The 26,729-nt window shown below is 39.1% G+C and overlaps 1 protein-coding gene across 1 annotated transcript; it reads left to right on the forward strand.

Annotated features, from left to right (window-relative positions):
• Window positions 1–678: 678 nt before the first annotated feature.
• oafa (OAF homolog a (Drosophila)) lies at window positions 679–25,992 on the forward strand. Its single transcript, XM_066662834.1, has 4 exons — window positions 679–1,490; window positions 20,910–21,044; window positions 21,857–22,037; window positions 22,824–25,992. Exons 1-4 carry the CDS (start codon window positions 1,281–1,283, stop codon window positions 23,096–23,098), a joined length of 801 nt encoding a protein of 266 aa, XP_066518931.1. The 5' UTR covers window positions 679–1,280; the 3' UTR covers window positions 23,099–25,992.
• Window positions 25,993–26,729: the final 737 nt, after the last annotated feature.

Consider the following 26,729-nt stretch of genomic DNA (forward strand, 5'->3'; position numbering starts at 1 on the left):
ATATAACTAAATAAATAATATTAGTAATAACATTTAAAACGAATACTATTTAAAAAGTTATTAAAATACTAAAAATAAATATTATTTAAGTTAAATATTAATGCTCATTACAAATATGTATACTTTTATATACTTTTTTTAAATATATTTTTTGTATCTAAATTGTTCCTCTTTTTAATAGTAAATAAAATGATGAGTTGCATTACCAACATTAATTTCTTATCATGACCTCTATAAATTATCAAGAAAGAATCCAAGATTTCACATCGATTTACTCTGAATAATTTTTGTTTTGCAAAAGAAATTTGAAATGTACACACAATAAATGTAATAATTTATTTTTACATTTTTATTATCTGATTTATTACATTATAAAACAGGCATTAATTTGACTCTTTGTGGTGTGGCGGTATCATAGATTCTGTACTAAACTCACTTTGCACATGGCCCCCTCCATGTGGGAGACCCTCACTATGGAGCATAAACCTGATTATTCTTGATCATTTATGGACCATGAAGAATTTGAGTCTTAATTGTCATGTGACTGTAAAAAAATCCGAACCACGTATGTGGCGAAATCACGTATTGTTCCTTTAAACTTTGCAAGCTGTTGTGTTTATTGGCAGGGTGTTTTGAAGTCACTGCGCCTTTAAGACCCTCTAGTGCTGCCACTGAAACTTTTGGAGGCCGGAGAGAAAGAGAGAGAGAGAGACAGAGAGAGAGATCTGCACTTTGGATCATGAAGGAAGTGACGGTCCTCCGGTGAGAGTGAGAGGAGGGAAGAAAGACGTGTGCGCGAGGGAGAAAACAAACAGAAAGTGACGTCGAGGAGTGAGTGGAGCTCAGCATGGTGTTGAATGGAAGCGAGGGTTGTGTTTTACTGTGAGTCTCACCATTCAGCTCTCAGCTCAAATCTCAGCGACGAGGAGGAGGAGGACTCCTCTCTCACTGCTCTGACTGACCACTCACCTCAAACTTACTGGACTTGAAGGACTTCCAGCAAAGTTTCGGGACTTTCAGGACACTTCTGGGGTTGTTTTGGAGCATGTGAGCTCTTTCAACGTCTTCTCTGGCGACATGGACGAAGAAGTTGTGGGTTAAGTTGAGCAGTTCTGACTGAGAGTGCGTCTATATTTGTGTTCGTGTCAGGACCTGAGGACTTTGGTGGCATGAGCTGAACCTGTACTCACGCCACGGGTTTACCTCAGGACTCGGGATTATGTTTCTCCTCCTTGGTGCCTTTGGCCGCTTGTGAACTCGTTGAAAGACCGCGGTCTGTTATGTTGTTGTCCGCTCGAGCTCCTGTGCTGCTGCTTCTCTGGACTCTCCTCTTTCTCTCGCAGTGCTCAGAGCTGAAGGTGCGAGTCCGTCTGACTGATGGACACATTACAGAAGAGCTGCTGGAGGCGGAGAGTGAGCAGGACTTCATCTCTGTGGAGTTTAAACAGGCGGACGGCACTCTCATTACCTTCGTGGCTGATTTCAAACAGGTATGTCGGGGGCATTGACACCAGCTGAACTACCATCTATTGACCTCCCCTCTGAATAAATAAACAACACGTGGTCTCAACCTATAAGGCAATGAGATTGTGCCTTAGTAAGGTGTGAGACCGAGACAACACCAGTCAAAGTTATTATGTCTTACTACGTTATGGGTACGACTTAGCTACAGTGGATAACACCACTGCCCTTCATTCAGCCCACCAGGGTTCAGTTCCCAGCTTGGACAGCAACACCACTATAGCAGTAAGGGCCCTTGGTCAAAACTCCTAGCAGTGAATTAGCCTTCTTTTGTAGAGGGATTAAAATTAGACGACACTCTGGACAGGAGCCAAAATTGTGAATCTAAAGTAATTCCCACAACTTAACAAACTCGTTCTCACATATCAATTAGTCACCGTCACCTGCTTGTATCCTGACACCACACCTTACTAAGTCATGACCAAGGTTGGGCAAACTTGTTTCCATGCTTTACTAAGTCATGGTCACGTATTAGGATCTAATTCCAAACCTTACTAAGTCATGGCGGAGACATAAACTTGTTCCCACAGCTTGACCAAGTTGTCCTCACTTTCTCTACGTCTTGGCCACACTGTGATTACATTCCGACACCCCACTAAGTCATGGACATTATTGCATGCATTATTTTATTACGACTGGATGCCTGTCACCAGCAGGGCTTTTGCACCCTGGAGTGGTGTTGTCTTTCTGGGCTTACCTGACTCAAATCTACACATGAATAAATCATATGTGGTGAATTTTACTGCCAGCGTACTGCCACAATCTCTTCTGCAACCACAGACTTTTTCTACTACGCATGCATGAGAGAGCTGTGAATGGCTTTGTGGAAACAGTATTAGATTTCAGTAGCTGAGTGCTGAGCCAGGCAGTGATTTGAGCAGACTGTGTCCAGTGGATTACTTCATGTTCGGTCATAATTGGCCAGAAACGTGTCTCATTCCGCCAGTTGGTCATTGTCCCATTGTTCTAAATTTTTATCTGTGCAGCTGGTTACAGTATTTCAGCTGTAGTTAGCTGAATTTCCTTCATCTTTGAAATCAGTTACATGTAGAAACTCAACTCATTTCAAATCTATATTTAATAGGGTTTGAAAGAAGCCAAGTGTGAAAAATCAAACTATGTTTTCAGCATAGTTTAAATCCTTATTCAGTAGGCATCAATCATTCCTTGCATTTATGCCTAACCCTATGCTTCATAGCCTATATTCCGTAATGTAAGATATTTAGATTTCTAACTCTGTGATTAACAGCCCTTATTCATGCCTTACTAGAAACCTAACTCATGCTGGAAGCACTATGTCAGCGTATTCAGATCGTTATGCTGAAGCTGTCTAGGCCAAAGCTTTGATTGCACATGGCAGGGCTTGAACTCATGCTTTCCTCTTTTTTTTTTTTTATCAGTTCCACGCAGAGGCCTGTCTCCATTCCTCGCACATGTGTTTCTCATCTGTGTCGTGCACTATCTCCAGGATTTATGGAAAGTTGAATTAACTATGACTTCCAGCTGCCTTCCTGGATTTATTGTATTCTGGTCTGCGAGTGCTTTTACTTTGGTGCCAGAAGATAGGCTTTCATGCAGACAGATACCGCTGCGTGTAGTTATATGGATCAGGTCACCAGCCTTAGCTGGTGCTTTTGTGTGAACTTGCATGGAAATTTCCCTTGAGTGTATCTCATGATATATATGCTTTGAATCCATCTCTAGCTTCTTTCTAAACTGGCAGAATTATGATCTCTTAAAGAAAAAGAGTGATCTTTTTCATTTTCTCTGAGTATTTCAGCTGGGCCAGCTGAAACCACATTTGAAACAAGTTGAACCCAGAGATTTGAGGCAGTTGACAGATAAAAGAATGATATGACGTATGAAGCATTGTTATTGAGGAGTGGAGATAGTTGGCAGGATTGTAATCACTTAAGGACTTTGTCCAGTTGGATAGTCATTAACCAAAGAATAAGCATGACAAGATGGAGTTGACCTAATCTGTTTTGTCAAGCACAGTCCTACTTCATGGTTCATCTTTGTGAGGCATTAGGTGTGACCAGAGAGGACTGTAGAGAGTGATGAGAATTTGTTTTGTGAAAGCGCAGAAATTTAAAAGACTGTGGGTCACAGCTTCCAAATATTCATAAGATATTATAATAAACATTAAACACTTGAAGGGCACAAGTGTCCCATTCTGCTCTTAAAGCTCAGACCCCTTTAACAGTTGAACCCTCGCGCCCCATTTGCTCACCCTTTGACAGTGTCATCAGACGTCATAAAGTGCACACTTCCAGGAAGGCCTTAGGGCTTAGGGCAAGAATTGGGACAGAGGGAAAAAGACATTCAGCTTGAGACCCTAAGAAGAGTGCAGGAATTCTTTTTTGTTTTAATGGGAGGCATAGCTGGGGCCTGGCTTTGGCTGTGAACCAAGCTGGATTGGAACTAATTCAATGAAGTCCTATGTGTATTTAAAGGGGAGTTCTGGACTAAATCCAGCAGTTCATGTTTTTTTTAATGTTATATTATGTAACATTCTGTAGCACAGAGTTTCTCAGCTTCATTGGTTGGAGGGATTTCACAGTTGTCTATACTCTGTGTTTTCATCAGAGATTTTACAGCAGAGGTAAAGAAAGTCCCACAGCCTGTGCTAGATTGTGCCTTTAATGAGGACTTCAGTTATACAAACTGCACAGTGTATAACTGCTGTTTGTGTATAAAAACTCCACAAATTACTGTTTTATTGAATGTATATGGTACGTTTATTAAGTAAATAAACAGTTTGTTGACTCAAATTAATCATAGGTAGTTGTTCCAACCTGTGGTTTCTGTCATAAGTGCATTTTGTGTATCAATTTATGGGATCACGTAATATCGTTCAGTATTGATGACTCAATGTATTATCTGTATTAATATAGGTAATAATATTGTGGATAACAAGGTTTTTTGTGTGCTGTGATTGGTTCATTTTCATGAACTTATATTTAATAGATAAAATTGCAAAGAAAACATTTCCAAGGTTTTCACTGACCAACTGGGACAGTATTAATGTAATGTGCAATTATTTGTCAATGTACAATGAAATGTGTCTTCCGCATTTAACCCATCTGTAGCAGTGAAAACACACACACACACACATACACACACACTACTGCACTAGGGGCTGTGAACACATACCCAGAGCAGTGGGCAGCCATCCTTGGCACCCAGGGAGTGTTTGGGGGTTCAGTGCCTTGCTCAAGGGCACTTCAGCTATGGATGTTTCTGGCTGGTCCTGGGGATCTAACTGGCAACCCTCCAGTACCAAGCTCGGTCCTCTAACCATAAGGTCAAGGCTGCCCCAATATATTGTAAATATAAACACATTTAGAATTTGATGCCTTAAAGTTGCGACAAGACATGTTTACCACTGTTATATCATCTTTTCTTATAGTTTCACTTTTTAAAAATTTGTGAAACATTTGAGATATGAGTAAATTATTTTGCTGCTTAGAAGTCAGTGGTTGCTTTTTTGATTCACCTCTTTATGATGTGAACACTATAATTAAACCTAACGTTGTCTTGCTTAAATAAACATGGGCTTCCAAAAAGAAAAAGAAAAAAAAGACATAGTTCATAGTTTGATTTATATCCGTGGTACCTTAACACGAGAAAATCACCCATGCTCTTGGCATTGACACACACCTATACTATTACAGATGTTGGCTTTTGTCTGGATGGTCCCTTTCATCCTTGGCACAGAGATATCAATGTACGTTTTTCCCGAAAACAAGTGAAACCTGGGCTCATCTGAAGACAACATGTTTCTACTGTCTTTCTGGCCATCTGAGATGAGTTCAGGCCCAGAGAACTTGGAAATGCTCAAAGATTTCAAAGAATTGACGTGTGGCTTTCTCCTTGCGTAATGAAGTTTCAGTTTGTACTTGTTGATGCAACATTGGAATGTTTCTGAGTGACAAGTATTGTCGCTATATTTATCACAGTAGCCTAATGGTTTCTCTTGCAGTGCTGTCTGTGGGCTGTGGACTATTCCACATGCAATAGTCATTTCCAATCTACCCTTACAAAGACAGATTTCTCTAGATTTTTTGAAACCTTCCACAATATTGTGTATGATAGATGGTTAAAGAACTAATGTCATTGCAGTCTTGTTTTAAGGAATTTTCTTTGTGAACTGTTCTGACACGGTCTCAGAAAGTGATTAGCCGTGATTCTTCTTTGCTTGCAAATGTTTTTTTGTTGAAGGATTTGTTTGTAGCTTTTCTTTTCCCCTGCTGTTTATGGAATTTTTTTAGATGTTGCAGGTGTTTTGTTTTTGTTTTTCAATTGATCCTGCTTTTTTTTTACCTCAGAAATGGGGTTTGGTATTTTGCCACTCACTTAAAGCCTGTAATGATTTTATTTGTTGATATGTGGAGGATCATTTCAGCTAACTGTCTGCAGTAGACCTGTACCAACACTGCTCTTTGGATACAAGGTAATTGCAACCCATCTAAACAAAAGAAATGTGTATGGGAAACAGGGCAACGATCCTATGCAATTACAAGAATGTGCCATGCTGTAAAGGCAGGAGTGTGAAAACTCCTGTGTCAAAACCTTTAATCACTGTTTTATCTTTATTCGAAACTGTATAGTGTTTCTGGGCTTTCGCTATTCCCTTCGGCTCTTTAATATCTCGGCTGCCTTCAAAGAAAAGGCAGTTATGAAAAAAGCCCACACAATGAGCTTTGATGAATGTGAATTGATTTATTTTGCCTCACACCCACTGCTGTCTAAGGAGAAGAACATAGTTGTTGGCCTTTTGTGCATCTCCCCACTGGGATATCCTTGACCCGCTTGGCAGCATCCCATCCCTTCTTCTTTCACTGGAACTGCATACAGTATCTCACAGTAACCTTGGCCATGGTGCTGGAAACTTGGACATTTGTAGTTATGAAGTTAACATTAGGGTATTGTTTTGTTTATTTTGTAACTACGCTGTGTTTTTTTTTTCATTCCAGTGTGATTGTTTCCAGTTCTTCTTTTCCCAAGACTTAAGTCTTTTTCTGTATGGCATCATTAGACACTAGATTAGAAATCTGCAACTTGCAAATGCATATTTCAGAGTTAAATGAGGTGCTTTGCATAATCTTTTTTAGTTGCTTAACATGGTGCAAGAGTTCCTCTACACACTTGGAGGAGAGATTTAAACACCCAAATCTCCTAAAAATAAATATGCCAACAAGGTTATTTTAATGCAGCGCTTTACAAGAAAAACGAAAGCCCTAAATAACCTTTCAGTTAATGGTTCTCAGAAGAAGTACTCTGAGATTCAAAGCTAATTGGTACCAATTTAGAATAAGACTATATTTATAAAGGCTTATGAATGGTTTAAAATCTCTTTATTAACAGTTATTAATTATTTTGTTAATACATTAATAGTCATTAATAATCAGTTATTTCACATAAATAGAAAGGGCGTCGGTGACCTGTTGTTTGGCAAATAGTGAACCCACATCCTTGTACACTGTTAAACCTCAGATCTTGCAGGATACTGACCTCACTTTTGTCTTCCCCCATTAGTCAGCTTTAAATTTGTTGGCTTCAGCACATATTTGTTGAAACGTTCAACCATTTAATGAATTAACCACCAACAGAATATCTTTTTATATATCACTGATAATGTGGCATACTTAATTTGTAAAATGACTTAATTCATATTCTCAGGTCTCATATTCTTTACATTAATATTTTCATTATTAAACAAAAAAGAGATCACTGTTTTCTTTTCTATTTCTGTGTTACAAATTATTATTAATGGCTTTTAAGGTGTTTGCAACCTAATTAATACCCAATAATAGTCTTTTTTTTTTGTAATTGTAGTCTTAATTTAAAGTGGTACAGACAACCAATTGACTCAACCCACTTAAGAGTTTTTCCTGTTGCTGTTATAGCTGTGTTTGAGTTGTTTGAGTTTTCTGCCCTTGTACACACTACTGTAATATAACTAGGATAATGCTGATAATTATTGAATGCTCAGCAAGTGACATTGATGGGATTTGAACATGCAGTCTCCTGAATATAGGGGGAAATTATTATTCCCTATATACCATATAATTATGGTCTCAGGTACACTACAGATTTGGCAGATATGGACTGTAAATCAGTGAAGCACACATCCAGGAAAAGGTTTTGATTTTATCCCAAACAAAGCAGGGACTTGACGTACACTGCAAATGAAGCCAGTTGTGCTTGCCTCAGACTGGAACTAGCACATGGCTCAGCTCGGATGCACTATTGTTTCATTGTTGACTGTGGAGCTGTGTGGGGGTTCATCTCTAAAAGGCTCATGTGTGAGCATATCTTCATGGGCTCCATGCCATAGTCCTGCCCTTGTTTGGGAGCAGGAAATGTGGGCTGTGGTGTAACCGTCATATTCATCAGCGTAAACCCCTACACAAACATGTTTACCGCCTGAGTGGTTGGTTTTCTCTGGCTGGATCTGAGTTCTCCCAGCCTGCCTGCTATGTCACTTGCAGGAACATGTCATGGCTTTTATGCACTGGTGTCACCTTTTTCTGGCCAGTGAGAGCTTGCTGTTTCTTCCAAGATGCCATCCAGGTGTGTACGCATGGACTTGGGCATTCCTATTTGTTTGTGTGAAGTCACGTGGTAATGGTGTGGCTGTAACTGCAGGTTCTGGCAGTTGCTCTTTTGCTTCCAGTCATTTTAACAGCAGCGACACTCCATTTTCCTTGAGAATCCATTTTTCTATGGATTCTTAGTTTAAGACATCATTTGTACACAGCAGCTGTCCTTTATACTGTGGACAAATTTCACAATGAATGGAACAATAGAAATGCTCCAAACTTACTTAATACTTAATTAATTACTTAAATTAATAATCTTTTTGGGCAGCACGGTGGCGCAACAGGTAGTGTCGCAGTCACACAGCTCCAGGGACCTGGAGGTTGTGGGTTCGATTTCCGCTCTGGGTGACTGTCTGTGAGGAGTTGGTGTGTTCTCCCTGTGTCTGCGTGGGTTTCCTCCGGGTGCTCCGGTTCCCTCCCACAGTCCAAAAACACACATTGGTAGGTGGATTGGTGACTCAAAAGTGTCCGTAGGTGTGAGTGGATGTGTGTGTGAGTCTGTGTTGCCCTGTGAAGGACTGGCCCCCCCTCCAGGGTGTATTCCCGCCTTGCTCCCAATGATTCCAGGTAGGCTCTGGACACACCGCAACCTTGAATTGGATAAGCGGTTACAGATAATGAATGAATGAATGAATAATCTTTTTACATTCCACAGACATTACAATTCTTTTCGTCTTGGCATTGAAATATAGCTTGCTTGAGTTCTGGTCTTCACGGTCAATTCTATGGTTGATATTCGTCATGTATTCAAGATCTTATCACAGCTGATACTAACATGTTATTAGTTAAAGACAAGATACAGTAATAAATTGCTTACAATATCTTGGGTAATGTTTGCACTATAAATAGGGATGAGCCAATTTGGATCTTTTTGGGCCAGTACGATAACCGATATTTAGCACCTTGGAGTAGCTGATACCGATATTAATAACCGATAAATATCTTTTTACAATTAAAGCAAATTATACCATAGTTAGTTCCGACCCTGGCACTCTGACTGAAGCTCTTCAACTAAAAAATTCCCCAAAAAACTGTAAATTGCTACTTCTATGTGGTTTCTGTGATTGTGTTTAACTCGCGTCTTTTTTCTCTGCTGCTCTTGTTCACCAGCTCTACAACACGGCTTTGGAGCGGTACTCCAAAAAAAACTCCAGTGCCAATATCTCACTTTATAGCAAGAACCTTGAGTGTATTATTGTGTAATTTTCATGGGATTAAATGAAAACAAATTCTTTGTATAGGTGGTCATAGGACAAGCCTTTTCTTCAGTATTTGTAAATTTCTGTACTTTAATTTTAAGTTTTTTACTTATCGTTTATATATTTTTCAAATATTTACAAATGAATGGTTTTCAGAAGGTTTTTAATTACTGCAGCACTGGGTTTGTTTCGGAGAACAAGGGAGAGAGCGGCATACAGTGGCTCAGAGGAATAGAGTGTGTTTGAGCGAGTGTTAGTAATCCTTTTATCATCCTGTTTCAGTAATAAATTCAGACACTGAATGACTTTACATCTATTTTCACTTGTTTTATATAAGAAGGGCTCCTGCACTGTGGTAGTTTACAGTATTAGTCATTTAACTTGTTGTGTATGTGTTTAAACCTGTGGGTACGTGTACTGAGCGTTGCTGATATTTACTGAGCGTCTGAGAAATTTCATCCTGGAAACTGTTCTCTGTAGAAACTCAAAAAACGTCCCTAGGCAGACATAGCTGTGTATTTACAAGTGCATATGTGCAAGCACAAAAAAAGCCGCCAAGTTATCGATTGTAATATTGGCTAAAGTTCCAATATCGGACCGATAACAATAACTTAAAGAAATCCACATATCTGCAAATAATATACCAGCCAAAGATACATGGCAATGCATCACTACTATGAACAATGAACAACTGTGTGCAGTTTCAAGATTTAATCACATTACAGTGACACTATGCAAAAGTGATTCAAATGTTTATTGTGAAAGTCTCCCAACATTACATTTTTTTGATTATTGCTCACCTACAACATGGAATCAGACAGTGTAAGTGTCTGTAAACTTATAATCTAATGGGTGAAAGATTCCCTGTTAATTGTATTGACAGAGGGCGGTCCACCAATGGATTGTCTTGTGACTTTTGGCAACAGTCTGATTTTCTCATTCAGACCAGAGTCACGCAGATGTGGCCTTTTGAAGGCTGCAAATAACGAACAGATCCTTGGTTCCCACAGAAAGAAATGCAGGCATGGCAGCAAATGCTTAATAACACATTCCACCAGTGACCAGTTAGAAGACTTAAAAACTTTGATCATGTCTTATATTTTACTTGAGGCAAAGTGCACTGTCAGGAAAAAATAACTGTTATTGTGGTACCCTCAATGGTACCTCTTCAACTTTTACTTAAGGAAAATATTTTAACCTTATTCTATAATAATTGTAGATTTTCAAAAATTCACCTCTTTGGAAGAAGAATATGCACCTTTAGGGAACAAAACTGGACTTTACAATAACTGTTGTACCTTTCAAAGGTACATATACACTGTTTGTACCTATAGTAACAATAATGTACCTCTGCCTTACCTTTTTTCTAAGAGTGTATGTATATAATCTAGATAGGTTTCATAATCTTTCATTCTAAATTCAGTGCAAGTTATCCTCAGATGTGATAAGAAAATGAAAATTAAATCTGATTCATTGCTCAACACTGGAATTTTCTTGCGCACACACAATGCCTTACAGTTCATTATAGAGCTGTTTCCTAAGAAGCAGCACCTTTGCGGAAATGAAACATGTTCCCATCACAGATAGGAGAAGCATTGTGTTGTCCATGGAGTTTAAGACGCTCGTATCTGTCTTCTCCCACGCTATAATGTTTTTCAGTACAGTAGATTTTGGCTTGATAAGCTGTGTTGAAGTAATGAATTTGTGTGTGCTTATTATGAAACCTGCTTTAAGAATTTGATTTATTATTGAACCGATGCAGATGTGGTGGTTGACCTCGAGATGGGAGTAGTGGGAGTTAATTAGCCATGCCACTTCATGCAGTGCTGCTGGCTCGTTTTTCGGCTGTTTGGAGGCGGAGAGGTCGGCGTAAAGCAGAACGGTCAATGTTCCGTTGAGTTGGGAGAACAGCCAGCTGGTAGTGTGCAAATATGGTTCCGGCGTCAGACATTTGCCCTCCCTTCAGCCACACAAGCAGAGGCCACACATGACGTGGTACAAAGTGAAGGCCAGTGGACGGACGTCCTTGCTGACATCCCTCATTAAATATGACCTCTGGTCAGCCAAGTACTTCTGTCAGAACTTCCTGTTGTTTTCGGTTGTATTTTGGGAGGTGATTCTGTATCCCAGTCCATTTCACTGTGATATTTTCCCTCCACCAGGCTCCTGTCAGCTGTGGGAAGCTGAACTGCACCAGTATGAAAGACTTTGACTGAAAATCTGTAGTTAAGAACATTGTTAAAATTGTTATAGTGTCTAAATGTATATTTGTATCTCTTAGCCTCTTTGGTTTAACAAATCACAGTTCCGTCTTCACTATAAAAATTGTATATAAAACAGTGATATTGTGTTTGTTAGGCCCAGAATCTGTGTCAGTTTTTACTCTTTTAGTCAGAGAAATTTAGCCTGCAATTTATAAAAGGGAAATAAACCTAGAAAGTCAAACCTCACTTGTAAAGGAAGTTATTTGGGAGTTGGTGTAGATCTTCACATAAACATCTACAGATGCAATGCATGCAGTATAAAATAACCTTTTTTATGGGTGTATGTTATATCCTTCTTTAAATTGATGTAAATGATCTAAAACGATTATCTGCGTTAATAAATCATGTGCCTGTCATGCTGCAAATAGAGGGGAGGCTGAAACATTCTGATGTATTTAAATTTCTGGTATCTTGATTTACCACTGCTGCTTTACAGAGGTTTGCACTTTAACACATTAGCTCCAGGCAGAGCAGTCCAGGTGTGAGGGCCTTAACATTCCTGGTGTAATTAGCCTCAACGCACACATTTGTCGCCAGCTCACCCCCACCCCTCCACACTCTTTTGTCCTGGTTTGCTGGTCTTTACAATGAGAGGTTAAAAGACTGCCATGCACCTGTGCCTTTTCACTGGGCTGCTAAAGCCTCCACTGTGGCAGAACGAGCTGTAATCCCCATGCTGTTGAGAAGGAAATGTCAGGCAATGCTATTTTCTTAATTTCAGCATAAGATTTAACCTGTCTGAACCGTTAACAATTGAATCCTCGTTCTATTCCTCTTTGAAGCATATTTACTTGATATATAGTGTGTTTTCTGTAGCGTCTGGCTTCATGTTGTACCTGGGTTTCAGACCTCTTGGTGTGTATGATAAAGCCTTTTCCATGGTCAAGTGGCCTTTGTACTCTCACAGAGCAACACTTTCTCCCTGATCTTTGCTCCACTGGCTGAATTAAACTAAAAGGTGAAAGTCGACTGTTTGATAAAGCATTCCTCAATTCTGACTCAGAGACAGAATACAGAGATCACACTCGACAAACCTGATTTCATTTCATGCTTGTGGTTCACATCTGGATGAAGGGCCTATTAGGCCTCATCAAACAGACCTGCTCTATGAGGAACCTGGAAAACAGGAAGTGCAGAGAGCTCTCTGGAGACCTTTGGCAGAAAGCTGCATTGTCTGTGATACGGGGGGCTCTGTGTCAGTGGAGCGAGGTGATCACACTCCAAAGCACAGTGCAACACACTCCTGCTGCTGCCCACTACTCCCACAGAGGTTATGGGAATGGGAAAATGTAGGGGTATGGTTATTGAAATTTATTTACCTAAATGGATGGTATGTGTAATGTGAAAACACCTTTGTGTGATTGTAGTAGTGCTAGCTAATGAGTGGGGAAAAAACTGGGTATGTAGTTTGGATGTATTTTCATAAACAGAATAATAACAGAAATTACAAGGGCAATTTAATAACTTAACTTTGATAATTATCTGGAATAAATTAGCTTTTCTTTTGGCACTGTTTTGTACTGTGCATGTGGCACTCCAACAAGGACAGATTAAAATGGTTCCTCATAGGCTCAAAACCTTATCTCAATTAAAATACAAAGTAATGGCGCTACATCAGGTAGTATCTCTTTTAACCATTTCATGTCACAAGATTCTGCGAGGCCTTAAAATGTATACATTTACTGGTTTGTACCACTATTAAATTCCTCTCTTGACCAACAAATTTTGCAGAAATTTTTAAAAAGTGCTGGTCAAGAGACGATGACCACTTATTCCTCTTTAATTTGGTTTACTGTAGTTTAGTGCAACACATGAACCATGTAAATAAGCATCATAATACTCACAGTTATTGATGGTATTCCAGTACTTTTTTGTCTGTTCCAGTCTTCCAAATATCCCATATTGTGAAAATATCCTGAAATATTATAATTCATTATTTTATTTTTGTTTTCATATTACATGTCACTTACTTCAAGCTGTTGCGTCATTTCCTGCTTAAACACACTGACTAAACTTGCTGACTATGTGCTGAGTTGAATCAGTTGTGTTTGAGCAGGGATAATACATCCTGACCCCCCAGATTCCAATTTAACACCCCTGTCTTAGACTGTAATATGGAAGATGCTAGGGTTGTTTTCTGAACCTAAACAAAGCTTTAGAAATCCTTGTGCCTAAACTGTCAGGTTTGTTTTCATACAGTAATACCATCAGATTTCTGTTGTGTTCTTAAGTACAAGGTCAAAAAGTTCATTCATGTGCATTTAAGAGTGCTACAGGTAGGGGGCACTGTGGGAGCACACTGATGGTGATGTCACAATCTGAAAACAGGTGGGGGAAAAACACCAGTCCAGTAGCCCACCACAGTAGTGAGTTTAGTGCTGAGTTTGAGTTAAAAGAGCGGAATGAAGCTGGAAACAAAATACTCAGATACTCAAAATACTCAACACTTAATGCTTTACAGAGGATTTGATTACCCATGGACATACCTAGTTGCATTACATTTTAATATTTGAAATTCCCAATTGTATGTGGTTCAATGTGCAATACTCTATATTTTTCTGTCCCATGCCTAACCCTAAGAATGCCTGATTGTGTTGTGCTCTTCTGGAATCTCTTAATAGTAGTCTTCCGCAATTAGCTAATGGGACTAATGCATGGTTAATTGCCCAGCCCCATTAAGCATAGTCCTGGTGAAAAGAACCTAACTAAAAGGCCGTTTAAGCTGTTTTTCAGCATCAGACTTGGCTGGTCTGTGAAAAAGTGGCTCGGTATGTGTTGGCTCATTTGTTTCAGAGAAATGTGCCTTGGCTGTGTGTGATGAATCTTCTTTGGATTTACTCTGGTATGTGCGGGGCCTATGTGTGCTGGACCTGTAGAGAAGTGTCCAGACTTTGCTCAGGCCAGCCGCCAGTTCCACAGACTGAGTGGAAGTGCTCTGAGCCAACAGGAAATGTTCCACACACTGCTCCACTTCTCACTCCATTTGCAGCCTTATCAAACCCATCAGTGCTGTGAAGGCGGCTCGCGTTGTGTGTTTGTGCAGCGAGACGGCACAGCGTGTCACAAAAGCACCAGGCGTACCTCTGCTTGCTTTTCTGTCTGTTAGTTCCCAGAAACGGTTGAGCTCCATCGCCTCGATCCTGCTTACCATCACTGTAGTGATGGGCCTGAGCTTGACTGATATGGTCTTTGGCTTTAAAATGTCCTTGATATAGTAATCAAACTCACATGCACAAACACAGAGATTGTAGCTTAGGTGTGTGCTGTATTCATTTTTAGGAATTCTTTCAGAGATTACTCTAAAGACCTGGTTTGGCTCCTTTAAGATCTTAAATTTGGCTTTCAGTAGTTTCCAGCAGTGCCTGCTCATAGTCAAATGTTTTGCATATGCCTTTGAAAGTGAACTTTCTCCAATTTTCTCAGAGCCAGCCCTTTCCTTTGCTGTGATTGCATTTTTAGACATTTGGACTACAAAGTCTCAAATTTGCACTTGGTGCTTTTGGAAGAAACATGATAACAGTATGTTTTTGGAGTCTGATTGGTGGGCTACTTCAGTTCTGCCATTAATTTTGCACATGAATTTGGGTCCAGATTAGATATACTTGACATAACATTTAAAATGCTAAATTCTGGGCTGGGTGTTTTTTAAATAATATAAAATAATGTGTCAGGAGATTTCAATTTAAAAGATTAATCAAGTCAAGCCATGTCTAATAGTGATACTGTTTTAAAGGGTACACTTTTGAGATAAAACACTTTTTAAATGCATAAGAACATCAATTTTGGATCTGGAGCATGTACCAACCCACAAACTGTGAAATAAAAACCTACCTAAATCTGAAAATAAATGATGCTGAAAATAAATCTGGTGCTGATACAAATGTTATTGTGGTTTTACCTGACATTCTTGATAATTTCATTCATGATAATTTCATTATACATGTTTCTGATCATTTTGTTTATGCCATAATACGGATAGAACACTGAACAACTGCATATTGTATTACAAGAGGGAATTCTTTCTGCTGTTTCATTGTTCTGTATGGTTTTGGATATGTCCCTTATCAAGCCTAAAGAAAATAAAATATCAATACTGTGGTCTGTATCGTGGGGATGTCTTGAAGTATGTTGATGTTATGTGTGAATAATTTTGTTGGTCAAGACAATAACTGATCTAGAGCTGGATGATGTGACCAAAATTTATATCACAATATAGGGCTGGGCAATCGACTATCAGACCTTCTAATTGACATAATTATGTCTATATTGATTATTTTTATTCTGTTATGTCCCCACTGTGTGTTCATGTACTGTCTCTTTAAAAACTACGCTACCAAGCTATAGGCACGTGATTCTGCCCCTGCCACATGGAAGCAACCTAAACTCAGAGGCCGACCAAGTGACTTGAGCAACTAGTACCAAAGAAAAACACAGCGTCTGTGGTTTAGACCTGTTGTGTTTTGACTATAATTAAGATGACATTGAACATAAAGAAGTCAAATGTAAACGCTGGGAAAAAAACTGATTCAGTGACCAGAGCGCAATCTCACACACCAAATATAAACAGTACTCAAACACAAGAGATGAATAAGCTCCCAACAATATTAGAAAAATTATACCAGCTTTAATGCTGGAGCATATTTAAAGTACAAACCTCATCACTGAACTATGAGGGTCAAAAATACAAAAACAGAATTATCATCATTAATTGTAATTGTGAGAAAATGTATAATTAATCATGATATTGATATGTGCTCATATCGCCCAGCACTACCACAATGTATTTCTTAATTTCGGTCAATACAGTATAATTCTGTATAGATATATAAATTATAATAAAATATAAAAGCCACAGAAAATCTGTCAAGAACCGAAAGCAACATGACATCACCATCAAACAACAACATCTTGGCTTTGTCAATATTAATATTTTTAAACTAACTTTAAAATTGAGTGCAATGAAGTGATAGCAATGCCCTATATTGACCATGTAGCAGATCAGTAGCAGATGCTGTAAATTATATATACTGAAAGTTATCAAAATGTGTATTTTGTATTGTGACATATATTGATATTGAATTATTGTCCAGCCCTAAACTGATCTGCGTCTTTGTACTTGATATTAAATGACGTTTTATTTTGGTTGAGATGTGTGTGTGTGTGTGTGTGTGTGTGGGGGTGTGTGGGGGGGGTATAAGTAGGATTTTGAAGCTGGTTGAGACGTGCCAAGCTCTAGTGGTAGCTGGCACTGTGCTGACAGGCGCCAGCTAATTCCAAACAAACACTCCAAGGGCACCAGGCAGAGGAACAGGCCCCTGATGTTTGCTTTGTTTTCTGAGATGACACACATCCAGTGAATCCTGTCAAAATAAACACCCTGTGCAACACCATTTGTGTTTAGTCTCATGCCTGGCCCGTCTCTGTTTGCCAGAGCAGATTTAGGATGGAGGATTTAAGGCTGAGCGTGTAGAGGCAGTATTTACCATGGTGCAAGTGTGTGAGGTTAAGCTGAAGGCCCACCAGGCTGTGGTGTATTTATTCACTGTCCTGCCTCAGACGTGTTCACACATGGATAAGGGGTCATCCAGAGGATTGAAGGTGGAGTCCGGCGGTCTGCAGGATCTGAAGGAAAACACACACGTTACTGCACACACAAAAGAGTAAGAGAAACTCTCTAGATAAGGGTGGAGGAAATTGCAAAGCAATGAAGATAAGGTGTAATGGGAATCCATAATAAAACCTAAAGAGGAACTCTGCGTTAGTCTGTATTTGAGTTGTGAAGTCATTAAGGGTTGGAAATTATGCGTGATATGTTTTTCATTGGACAGCGACAACAGGTTTTGGGTTTGTATATGTAAAATGACATTTTAGAACATAACCTCATCTCTCAAGTGACTAAAATAATCTCGCATCGGGCAGGTATTTTAGAAGTATTTAATACTTTAGGTGTCTGCTTCCTTTCACTACCACTGAATACTACTGACTCTGTAAGGTCTTTTAGAATTTCACCTTGAACTTTCTGTGTAAACACAGCTGAAACTTTAGGTTATTGCAGACTGTGAATGCAAGTATGTATGATGTCACCTGGTGGAATGAAGAAATCCCCAGTGCATGCCCTCTGCCTGCTCCTTGGTTTCTCTCTGCTGATGGCGAGGAGGTTCTGCTTCCCTGTAATTATTTGGTCTTGCAGTGCTGCTCTCCCCTCCCCTCCCCCTTGCCTCCCTTCCCTCTACAGACTTGGGAGGTCTTACTGAAATAACAGCTGGCTCTTTTCTCCTCTTGGGTTCTACTGACTGTTCCGTTGCCTGGGCCTGCAGTCCTCCAAGTCGTTCTCTTGTCCTCGTTCACAAGCCTGTGCTTCCCATCCAAGAAATTGTATTCATGAGATTCATTCATCTGCAGATTCAGAGAATGAGCAGACGTACTACACCTGCAGTTATACGTCATGAAGTAGCTCTAACACCAATTTATGTGTCTGCGTCGAATCTACACCAAACGAATGGTTTAGGTCCTGAGTAGCTGCATACCGTATGCCGTACCCTATGCAGTTGCCTGACTTGCACCTCTCTAGAAATTTAACTATATGTCATGGCAACGCAGACTGCAACAACTGTGATTGTTCCAAAATTGAACAAACATGAATCAAGTTGAGGATGCCAGACAACTGCAAATTTGTGGTGAGAGGTTTCTTTAATCGTTGGTTTGGACGTCACACAATGCCACAAAATGCGGGAATAATTTTGTTGCCTTCAAAAAACTAGCTGCAAATAGCAGGGAACACATGCAGGGAAAATATTTTTTTGTTGTATCTGTTTCTTTCCTGGCTGTAATTGCAGAGCAGCACAGATGTATTCATGCCCAAGTAGCATAAATGTTGTAATTCTGGCATGATGCTGAGGTAGCAGGTGTTAAATTATTACAATACTTGAGCAGCTAGATATTCATTTGGGATGTTTGGGTGAGCCCCTACTTATTTCAGGGCCTATTGAATCTAGCATTATCCTTAAATTATTATTTACAAGTGAACTTTAATAAGAGTGTTGATTAAATGATTAGTTGGGCTAACTCACAAGTAGGGATGCATGATGACAATATCAGAATAATACCGATATTGGTTGAAACATGCTTTTAAATAGTTCGCAGCATTCAAATATTCAGATGTGTCAGGTATTTGAAACAGATATTTTGATCTTCATCTCTACTAAAATCTTGATCACACACACAGAGAATCAAGATCATTGTCAAATACCTGACAAATCTAAATATTTGGCTGATGCCATAAAAATATATGAAATACACACACCCCACAAGATTAAAACCGCTTCCAGGTTTACAGGTCAATAAAGTTCTCCCTAGGAGAAGTGAATAACACTAATTGTCTCATTAGAACAGCACCTGTCAAGGACTTGGATATATTAGGCAGTTAACAGTGAACAGTCAGTTTTAGAAGTAGCTGTGTTGGAAGCAGAAAAAGTGGGTCAGCAAAAAGGTCTGAGCAGTTTAGAAAAGGGCCAACTGGGTCAGAGCTCTACTAGCAAGTTAGCTGTTTGCGCAACCTCTGCTTTAGACAGTTTAACACTTTAACACTTTTTATATACTTTCATTTTGTAAAACAAAACTCATTTTGGAACTGCAGTTAGTGCTTGGAAATGAAAGTTACTGCACTACAGCTTCAAACAGCATTCACAGTGCGAGGGCAATGACCCCTACACAAAGCATTGTATAAACATACTTGGGAACAGAATTTGTGGTAAGCACTTCAGTTAAACAAGTTTGCTCATCATCCCGAGACATCAGTCAGTTGCTGAAACAAACAAAGCACCATAGCAAACCAAACAACACAGTGCATTTTACATAATTTGAAGACTACTTATCCAGTACGTTGTGGGAGAGTATGAGTGCACAGGATTTTCTCTGTTGTGTTTTTTAAACACAACAAATGGCAGACTTAAACACTACTCGTTTACATTCTTAGGTAATTCAATATTTTCATTCAAATTAAATTTTCACATAGCAAATTAGTTGACTGTGTGACCTTGAGCTGCTGGAACTCCACCTGTTTGAGTCAATCTGCTGTGTTTTTGTGAACTCTGTGTTCTGTTTTACTAGGTATGTTGAAGTGTTGTCTGACTTCTTGTCACTGTGTATTTTGCAAATATATGTTGAAAGTGTTCATCTGTATGCACTACACTTTAATTACTATTAGCATATCAAGGCTGAGTTTCTTGGTGACCTGTGTGTCAGAGCTTAAGTGAGTGTGTGCTGTCCTTTTCTTGAGTTGACACTGAACAGTTTTTATTCCCGATTGAAAATGGGAGATGAGTGCGCTCCAGAGCAAACAAAGACAGTTAGTCTCTGTTTGTTTTAATCATCTAGGAAGAGCAAATCCCTTGAAGCCACCCTCTTTCTGCTGACCTTGTGTTTGAGACCTCTATGTGTGGATGTGTGTGCGTGTGCGTAGGCAGGGAGTGACTGATTAATGGGTACAGGTCTGTGGTCTCAATCTCATCTCTTGGGCTTCCATCATGCCCTCACATGGAACATTTTTTTTTTTTTTTTTTAAATAATGTGGGAGCCCTGCCAGGGTTCTGGTCCTGTTGCTGATGGCAACCCATTTATGCCAAATATACAGTGTTTCTCTATTGTCCCAGTCCAGCGTGCTATGAAATCTGTAATTCACAATCTGTCGTTTTTGCTTAAGGATACAAGTGATATTTTAACTGTTGATGGAGGTAAACAACAAGTTCACCAGTGGCCTCACACTAAGCCAAGATCTAGCAATGAGTGTGTGTGTGTGTGTGTTATAATACCTCATATCTAAGACCTTGCTGGATCATCAGTAGATGTACAGGATAGTACCTTTCAGTTCATTCAGGATTTGTCAGGATTTTAAGTGAACATATATTTTTCAAATTCCACTGATATTTTGATTTATGCTTGAAGGCTTTAGATGGAAATTATGATAAATTTGTGCTCAGTATCTGGTTTGAGTTTACGGTCAGGACTGTTGTAACCTAAGGTCTTATGGGGGCGCTTTTAGGGATTCTGCAAAACTACATTTGGGGAAAGGAGGGCTGCTTATATTCTTACAGCCTTAAATCTGTACAATTTATGAATATGATGTAACACTTAATCCTCTGTCACTGTGTAATTCCTTACATTGTTTCATAGGTTAAGTGTAAAATTTAAATGGTAGGTAAAAATAAACCTTTCTCTGAGTAAACCTCTCCAAACTTCTGCCTGCTAGTGTAGTTTTAAGATGGCAAAACAGTACTGAAGTTAAGTCTTTGACCATTATGTTTTCCTGTGTTCTTCAGGATGTGAAGATATTCCGTGCATTGATCCTAGGTGAACTGGAGAGAGGGCAGAGTCAATACCAGGCCTTGTGCTTCATCACACGCCTCAGCCACAATGAAATCATCCCCAGTGAATCCATGGCCAGACTCCGTCAGGTCAGTCCCCTTCTCCAGAGTCCAGAGAGCGAGACAGACAGAGACAAACAGGAGGGCTACAGGTTTAGCAGGTTTTAGGCTGTTAATCATGAACCACGTTTAAATAAAAGGCATACTGTCTGTTTGTTTCTTTGTTTGTTTGTTCTGGGAAATTCAGGACTGGGCTTCCTGGATCCAAGAATGATAAGAAAACAAAGTCAAAGTGATAGTTAAAAAATCCCTGCTAAATGGCACAACCAATGGTTAAAACAGTTTTCCAAGCTCAATATGTTTATATACACACTATAAACTTTTCCCTTAAAAGTAGGTTTGATACTGTGCCACTACCAAGTTCTGCAACAACTGAGCTAATTTTGCCAAAGCGGGTTAACCACCATATTTGGCAAAGCTTGCTGGTTTTATGAGGATGCTTTCCATGTCATGTCAGGTCAGTGTGAACTTGTATGTAGCATTATTTACATTTTGACTTATTAATATCATTAGGTCATCAAATTAAATTCACATTTCAGAATTTATAGAGGCATATATGTACACAATCAGCTAGCACAGTGACAACACACACTTGCATCCAAATATAGCTTAAAGAATCCAATAAATAAAAACATCACTAGAAACAATCTTGAAAGCTGAGGTTGTTTGTTAAACTAAAGCAGACTTTAGACACCAAACTAGTCTTGTATGATATAATATTCATAATATTTTGAGTAAATGATAACATAAATGAGTTTTATTGACAAACTTCCTGAAAAGATGATGCTGTAAAAATGGCAGCATTTCGTGCCTGATCTAACTCTGTCTTTTTCTGAATGCAGAAAAACCCACATACTATCCGTGCTGCGGAGGAGAAGCGAGCGACAGAAGCACTAAGCATGAATGTGGCGGTGAACCTGACGAAGGCGTGGCAGCTGAGCGGTCATCTGTATAACATGTGCAGCGTGGCCCGTGAGGCCGTGTACACGCGCGAGGTCGATGTGCGCCACTGGCTGGACACAGGCAAGCACCCTCTAATTACACCCTGCCCAAACCAGTGTGCTCTAATACAGCACCAACCTACTACAATTTAAGTCTTAAGTATAGTGCAGGGCCAGTCATTTCCGTTCCACGCAGTCAGTATTATAGTCATTACTACATATAGCAAATGCACAAGTGCACAAACATTCATATGTGCCTTACTGTTTTTTTGGATTTTTTTTAAACAGTGAAACAAATCTGAGCAAATAAACACTTTGAGTGAAAATCTACTGATCATTAAAGTAGTGACACAGTTTTCATTTACTTATTAAATTTTGATAGATGCTTATACACCATCAGTCCGTCCAAAATACTGTTAATACTGATAACATGAAGATGCCATTTGAGTTGTGTAATACATATTAAATCCTGAATTTTGAATGTACTTTTTTTGACCATATGAATAAGTCAGAATTTCCCATATTCTCATATTTAAGAACCATAAAATTTCTAAAAGATACCAACGGCCTGAGTAGAGTTAGTAGTCTTTGGGCCGTTCTAATGAAGACACTTCAGAATACAGAGGGTTAAATTAGGGCAGGACATTATGGCCAAAATTTATATCCTTTTTCTTTCTTTCTCTCTTTTTTTGTCAGAACAATATAATTCCAATATCTATATGAACAATTCACTCATGCACAATTTACAGAATCCTTTGCAAATGGTGCTACTCAGTGCTTGTCATCTGTGTGTTCTTGTTCACCAAGCCATTACTTTAGATAGCATATGTCCAGGCTGTGTGTCTGAATTTCGTCTTGATGTGTGCAGGTGTGGAAGGCTCCATGTTTGAGATCCTGCCTCAAGGTGTGGAAGTTCCTGAACTGCAGAGTTGTCGTTCAGTGAAGGATCTGTGGCAGCCGTGCTCCTGCAGCTACAGCCTGAGACTGGAGTGGTACCCCTGCCTGCTGAAATACTGTCGCAACCGGGAAGCCACAGGCCGAGGAACCCCCTACAAGTGCGGCATCAAAAGCTGCAGCAAGGGCTACAACTTCACCTACTACACCCCTCATAAACACCTCTGCCTGTGGGAAGAAGAGACCTAGCATGGAGGGCTCTGAATCTACAGCAAGGACCATGCCTATATATATTTTTTTCTTGAAATTCACCTTAATTTATGATCAAGCCTCTGGATTTTGGTTTATCCCTGGGCTGTTTGAGATGAGTGTGTGGCTCCTCCAGTTGGACGCTTTTGGCTTGAGATAAGAAGAGGAGCAACTTATTCTTTGTACAAAAGGTGCCTTTTCTGTGTCCCCCAGGATGGTAATGCTTTTCTGGACATCTTTTAGACCTTCTTCACTTCTAATTAGCTCATTACAACTGGATGAACACTTACAGAACCAACGCAGACTACTCTGTAGACAGAAACAGACTGGGATGAGATAACTGTGAATCAGTCAATAATAATTTCATGATAGATTCTGCTGATAGCTCAATCACATTCAGTCAGGTCACCAAGCTTGTTTTTAGAACCGATATTATTTATTCTTTTGCTGTGGGAAATTATTGAAGAAACTAATGCACATATTTGGAAAGAAACTGTTTCTTATTTTTGTTTGAATATGTTGTTGCCATTTGATATGACACAAGTGTTTTGTGGGTGTTATGGAGGTCAGGCATGTTTATTGTGCCAACTGAAACACTACATTGTGATCTTTAGGTTTGCATGCGATTACTCTGTCAGATTTTAAGTACATTACGTTGTGCAAAGGTTGTGTTCTTCTAATAGGTGTTTTTTTTTTTTAATCAAGATTATTAATTAGTATTTTCCCCTTTTGCAAAAGTAATGCCATCGAAGCAACTAAGACTAGATCTAGGATTTTACATTCATCAGAGGATTTGATGGCCTTCAGCCTTCAGGAACATTAGAGAGGACAGATAGTGATGTTTCATGAGTTCTGGATCAACAACACCAATCTAACTCACCCAGAAGATATTGCATGTTGCTTCATCACTCTAGAGAACACTGCTGCAATACTCCACAGCCCAGTGAGATTTATACCCCTTTAACTGACACTTGGCATAGAGCACTCTTGACCCGAGGCTCATGTGCAGCTGCTGCAGAATGTCCCAATTCATTTCATTTTCTGTGGAGATTATTCAAGTTGTGCCTGCACCTTGTAAAGTCTTTGACCAAGTGGGTGCTCTTGAAAGTACTTAATTTCACTAATTTTAAGAGTGTATACAAATATGTGGACGTATCTGTCCAGTTTTCTGTATCGGGAAAGGGAATAAGCCATCACAGAGACTGCATGTCTTTGCAGATGTTTGGCCTTTTTCTGTCACCTTTTAGGGAAATTTCATCAGTATTTTGTCTTCATATTTCCCTATCTACGTGAACATTCGTTTAAAGCATTTTTTCAACAAAAAGCATCTTAATAAGACTTCATTAAAAAACCAAAGTAATGTCTGCAGTAAGTCTGTAATAAGGTTTTATATTAATACTGCAATTAGGAAGAGTATATTTGAATTACAAGAACTTCAGTTGTAATTACTTTTAACAGCCAGTGAAATTGTCTTTGGTTTTAAGTTGGAAAATTTAACCTAGTAATTTGGAGCTTGTGAACTGCCTATAGTTGAGTGATACCCACAATAAGCAACCTGGACCCACACAGCTGTTTACAAGATAACACAACCACCACTAACTGGATGCAGCATGGAATACTGTCCAGTTTCTGAATTGCAGGAAAAAATAGGATATTCTCGTCTTCTTGGACAACACAGGATTGGAAATTAATTTATACAGAATAATAGCTTTGGCTGGCTCCCGAGGGTGTGTTCCAACCTTGCTCCTAGTGAGTCCAGGTAAACTCTGGACCTAACGTGACCCTGAACTGAATAAGTGATTACAGACAATGAATGAACAATAGCTCCATCTTCAGTCCAACTCTTTCCTATAGTACAGCGAATTTGAATTATAATTGATGGCAATGTAACTCGCCCAGAAACCAGTTTACCAGCTGTAGCAACTGGTGGGCAGCAACACTTTGCACCCAACACTGCCATCTTCTGGTGGTATACGTGTAAATACTCAGACTCTACACTGGCTGGAACCACCTTACAATAAGAGTGCCATACAATGGGCTTTCGAATGCGTCTGTATATTAATATTTTTTAATTTGGTCATAAATAAGTCATAAGCAGTAGTAATAAATAAACATAAAAGAACCACTGTGACCTGTTACTTGCCAAATAGTGAGGCCACTTTCTTCACTGTTAAACCTCAGGCCTTTAAAGATACAGCTGTCAGGATAAATATCCATCATGTGTTATAACAGCTAATTAATGTTCTGAGTCTTAATTAATAATCATAAATACACAGTGCATAAAGCTTTTATGGGCAGCCTTTTTTTTTGTAAAGTGAATCTGAAAACCATCATTAGAGCTGTGATATTTATTTAAAGTAAGATCTTCTTTCAAGCTTTTAATGGCTGAATATATCAAAAAGGACCAAATACATAACTATCACAAAGAGGGGCTTACATTTCTATCCCAGGAATTTGTCGTTTCTTCATTGTGTAACTTGGAGGATTAGACTGGAGGTCTACGGTACTAAAAATTCTGAATCACTGTCACACACAGTGTGGCAGTGATGAAAGCTGACAGTCCAGCCCAGTTAATACTGATCTTAAAAGCGATTTTAAGTGCCTTAACACTTGAGTGTGTTTACTGATTGTGTTGTGAGTAAAAATAAAAATAAATTGTCAGAAATATTTTTCTATGAAAATGTTGGATACGAGTATGAATGTGAAGTTAATAATTTTAAATAAAATGTATATTTCATAAATGACTAAAGAATAATATCAGTCTGGTTTGTGTGAAGGAAAAACAAATAGCTGTAAATGAATGTAATGTATCTGTGTTGGGTTTCAACTGTTGAATGCAGCACACAAAACCAAGGCACACCCAGTCATCAGCATTGAGCACACACCATTGCCAATGGGACACAATACCAAGTAAAATATTTGTATTTTATATATATAGCTTTTGTGTGCGGCTTCTGTTTTCTTTTGCTATGACCTTGATGATTTTTTGTGTTATATAGGGAAGAGGATTTTAAATATAATGTATAAATATTACTAAATCATTTATTTATCATGACATTAGTTATTATAGGGTGACCAGACGTCCTCTTTTACCCGGACATGTCCTCTTTTTGAAATTAAAAAAATGTCCGGGCGGAATTTCACAAACGTCCGGGATTTTGGTTTTCTAGAGCTTACATAGAACTTCGAGAAGCGTTTCGTTCACAAACTAGTCCCGCCCTCCCCTACTCCGATTGGTTCGCTTGAGTGAGAAGGGGGCATGGTGAAGTAGCCTAAGATCTTCTGATTGGACGGTCTGACTGTAGCGCTACGGTTATTGGTCGATAACCTTCTCTGTAAACATTTAATTGGTCAGTCTGCACGTCAGTAGTCGCCCCCCCCCCCCTTCTGGACGCATTGGAGAATTTTCTAATGTGATTTCCGTCAGGAAACTGAAAGGAACTCTCAATTTTGAAGGCAGTCCCAGTAAGGAGAATATCCCTCCGTTTTTTTATTCATTTATTCATTATTTGGCTAATGTTGTTTTTGGGAGTGAATATATAATAAATAATATAATGATTTATAATAAATAAAAAATCCGTCTGTTCCTAACGCACTGGTTTTGTTGCAGAATGTTGAGGACCAGGCCGCT

The sequence above is a fragment of the Hoplias malabaricus genome, chromosome 1, assembly GCF_029633855.1.
Source record: "Hoplias malabaricus isolate fHopMal1 chromosome 1, fHopMal1.hap1, whole genome shotgun sequence".
NCBI classification, from domain to species: domain Eukaryota; kingdom Metazoa; phylum Chordata; class Actinopteri; order Characiformes; family Erythrinidae; genus Hoplias; species Hoplias malabaricus.

Bases quoted from the DNA above. Each gene is read 5' to 3' on its own strand.
- oafa (XM_066662834.1), top strand. From the start codon at position 1,281: ATGTTGTTGTCCGCTCGAGCTCCTGTGCTGCTGCTTCTCTGGACTCTC. The intron at 1,491-20,909 runs GTATGTCGGGGG...TGTGTTCTTCAG, and splicing joins TCGTGGCTGATTTCAAACAG to GATGTGAAGATATTCCGTGC. The intron at 21,045-21,856 runs GTCAGTCCCCTT...TTCTGAATGCAG, and splicing joins CCATGGCCAGACTCCGTCAG to AAAAACCCACATACTATCCG.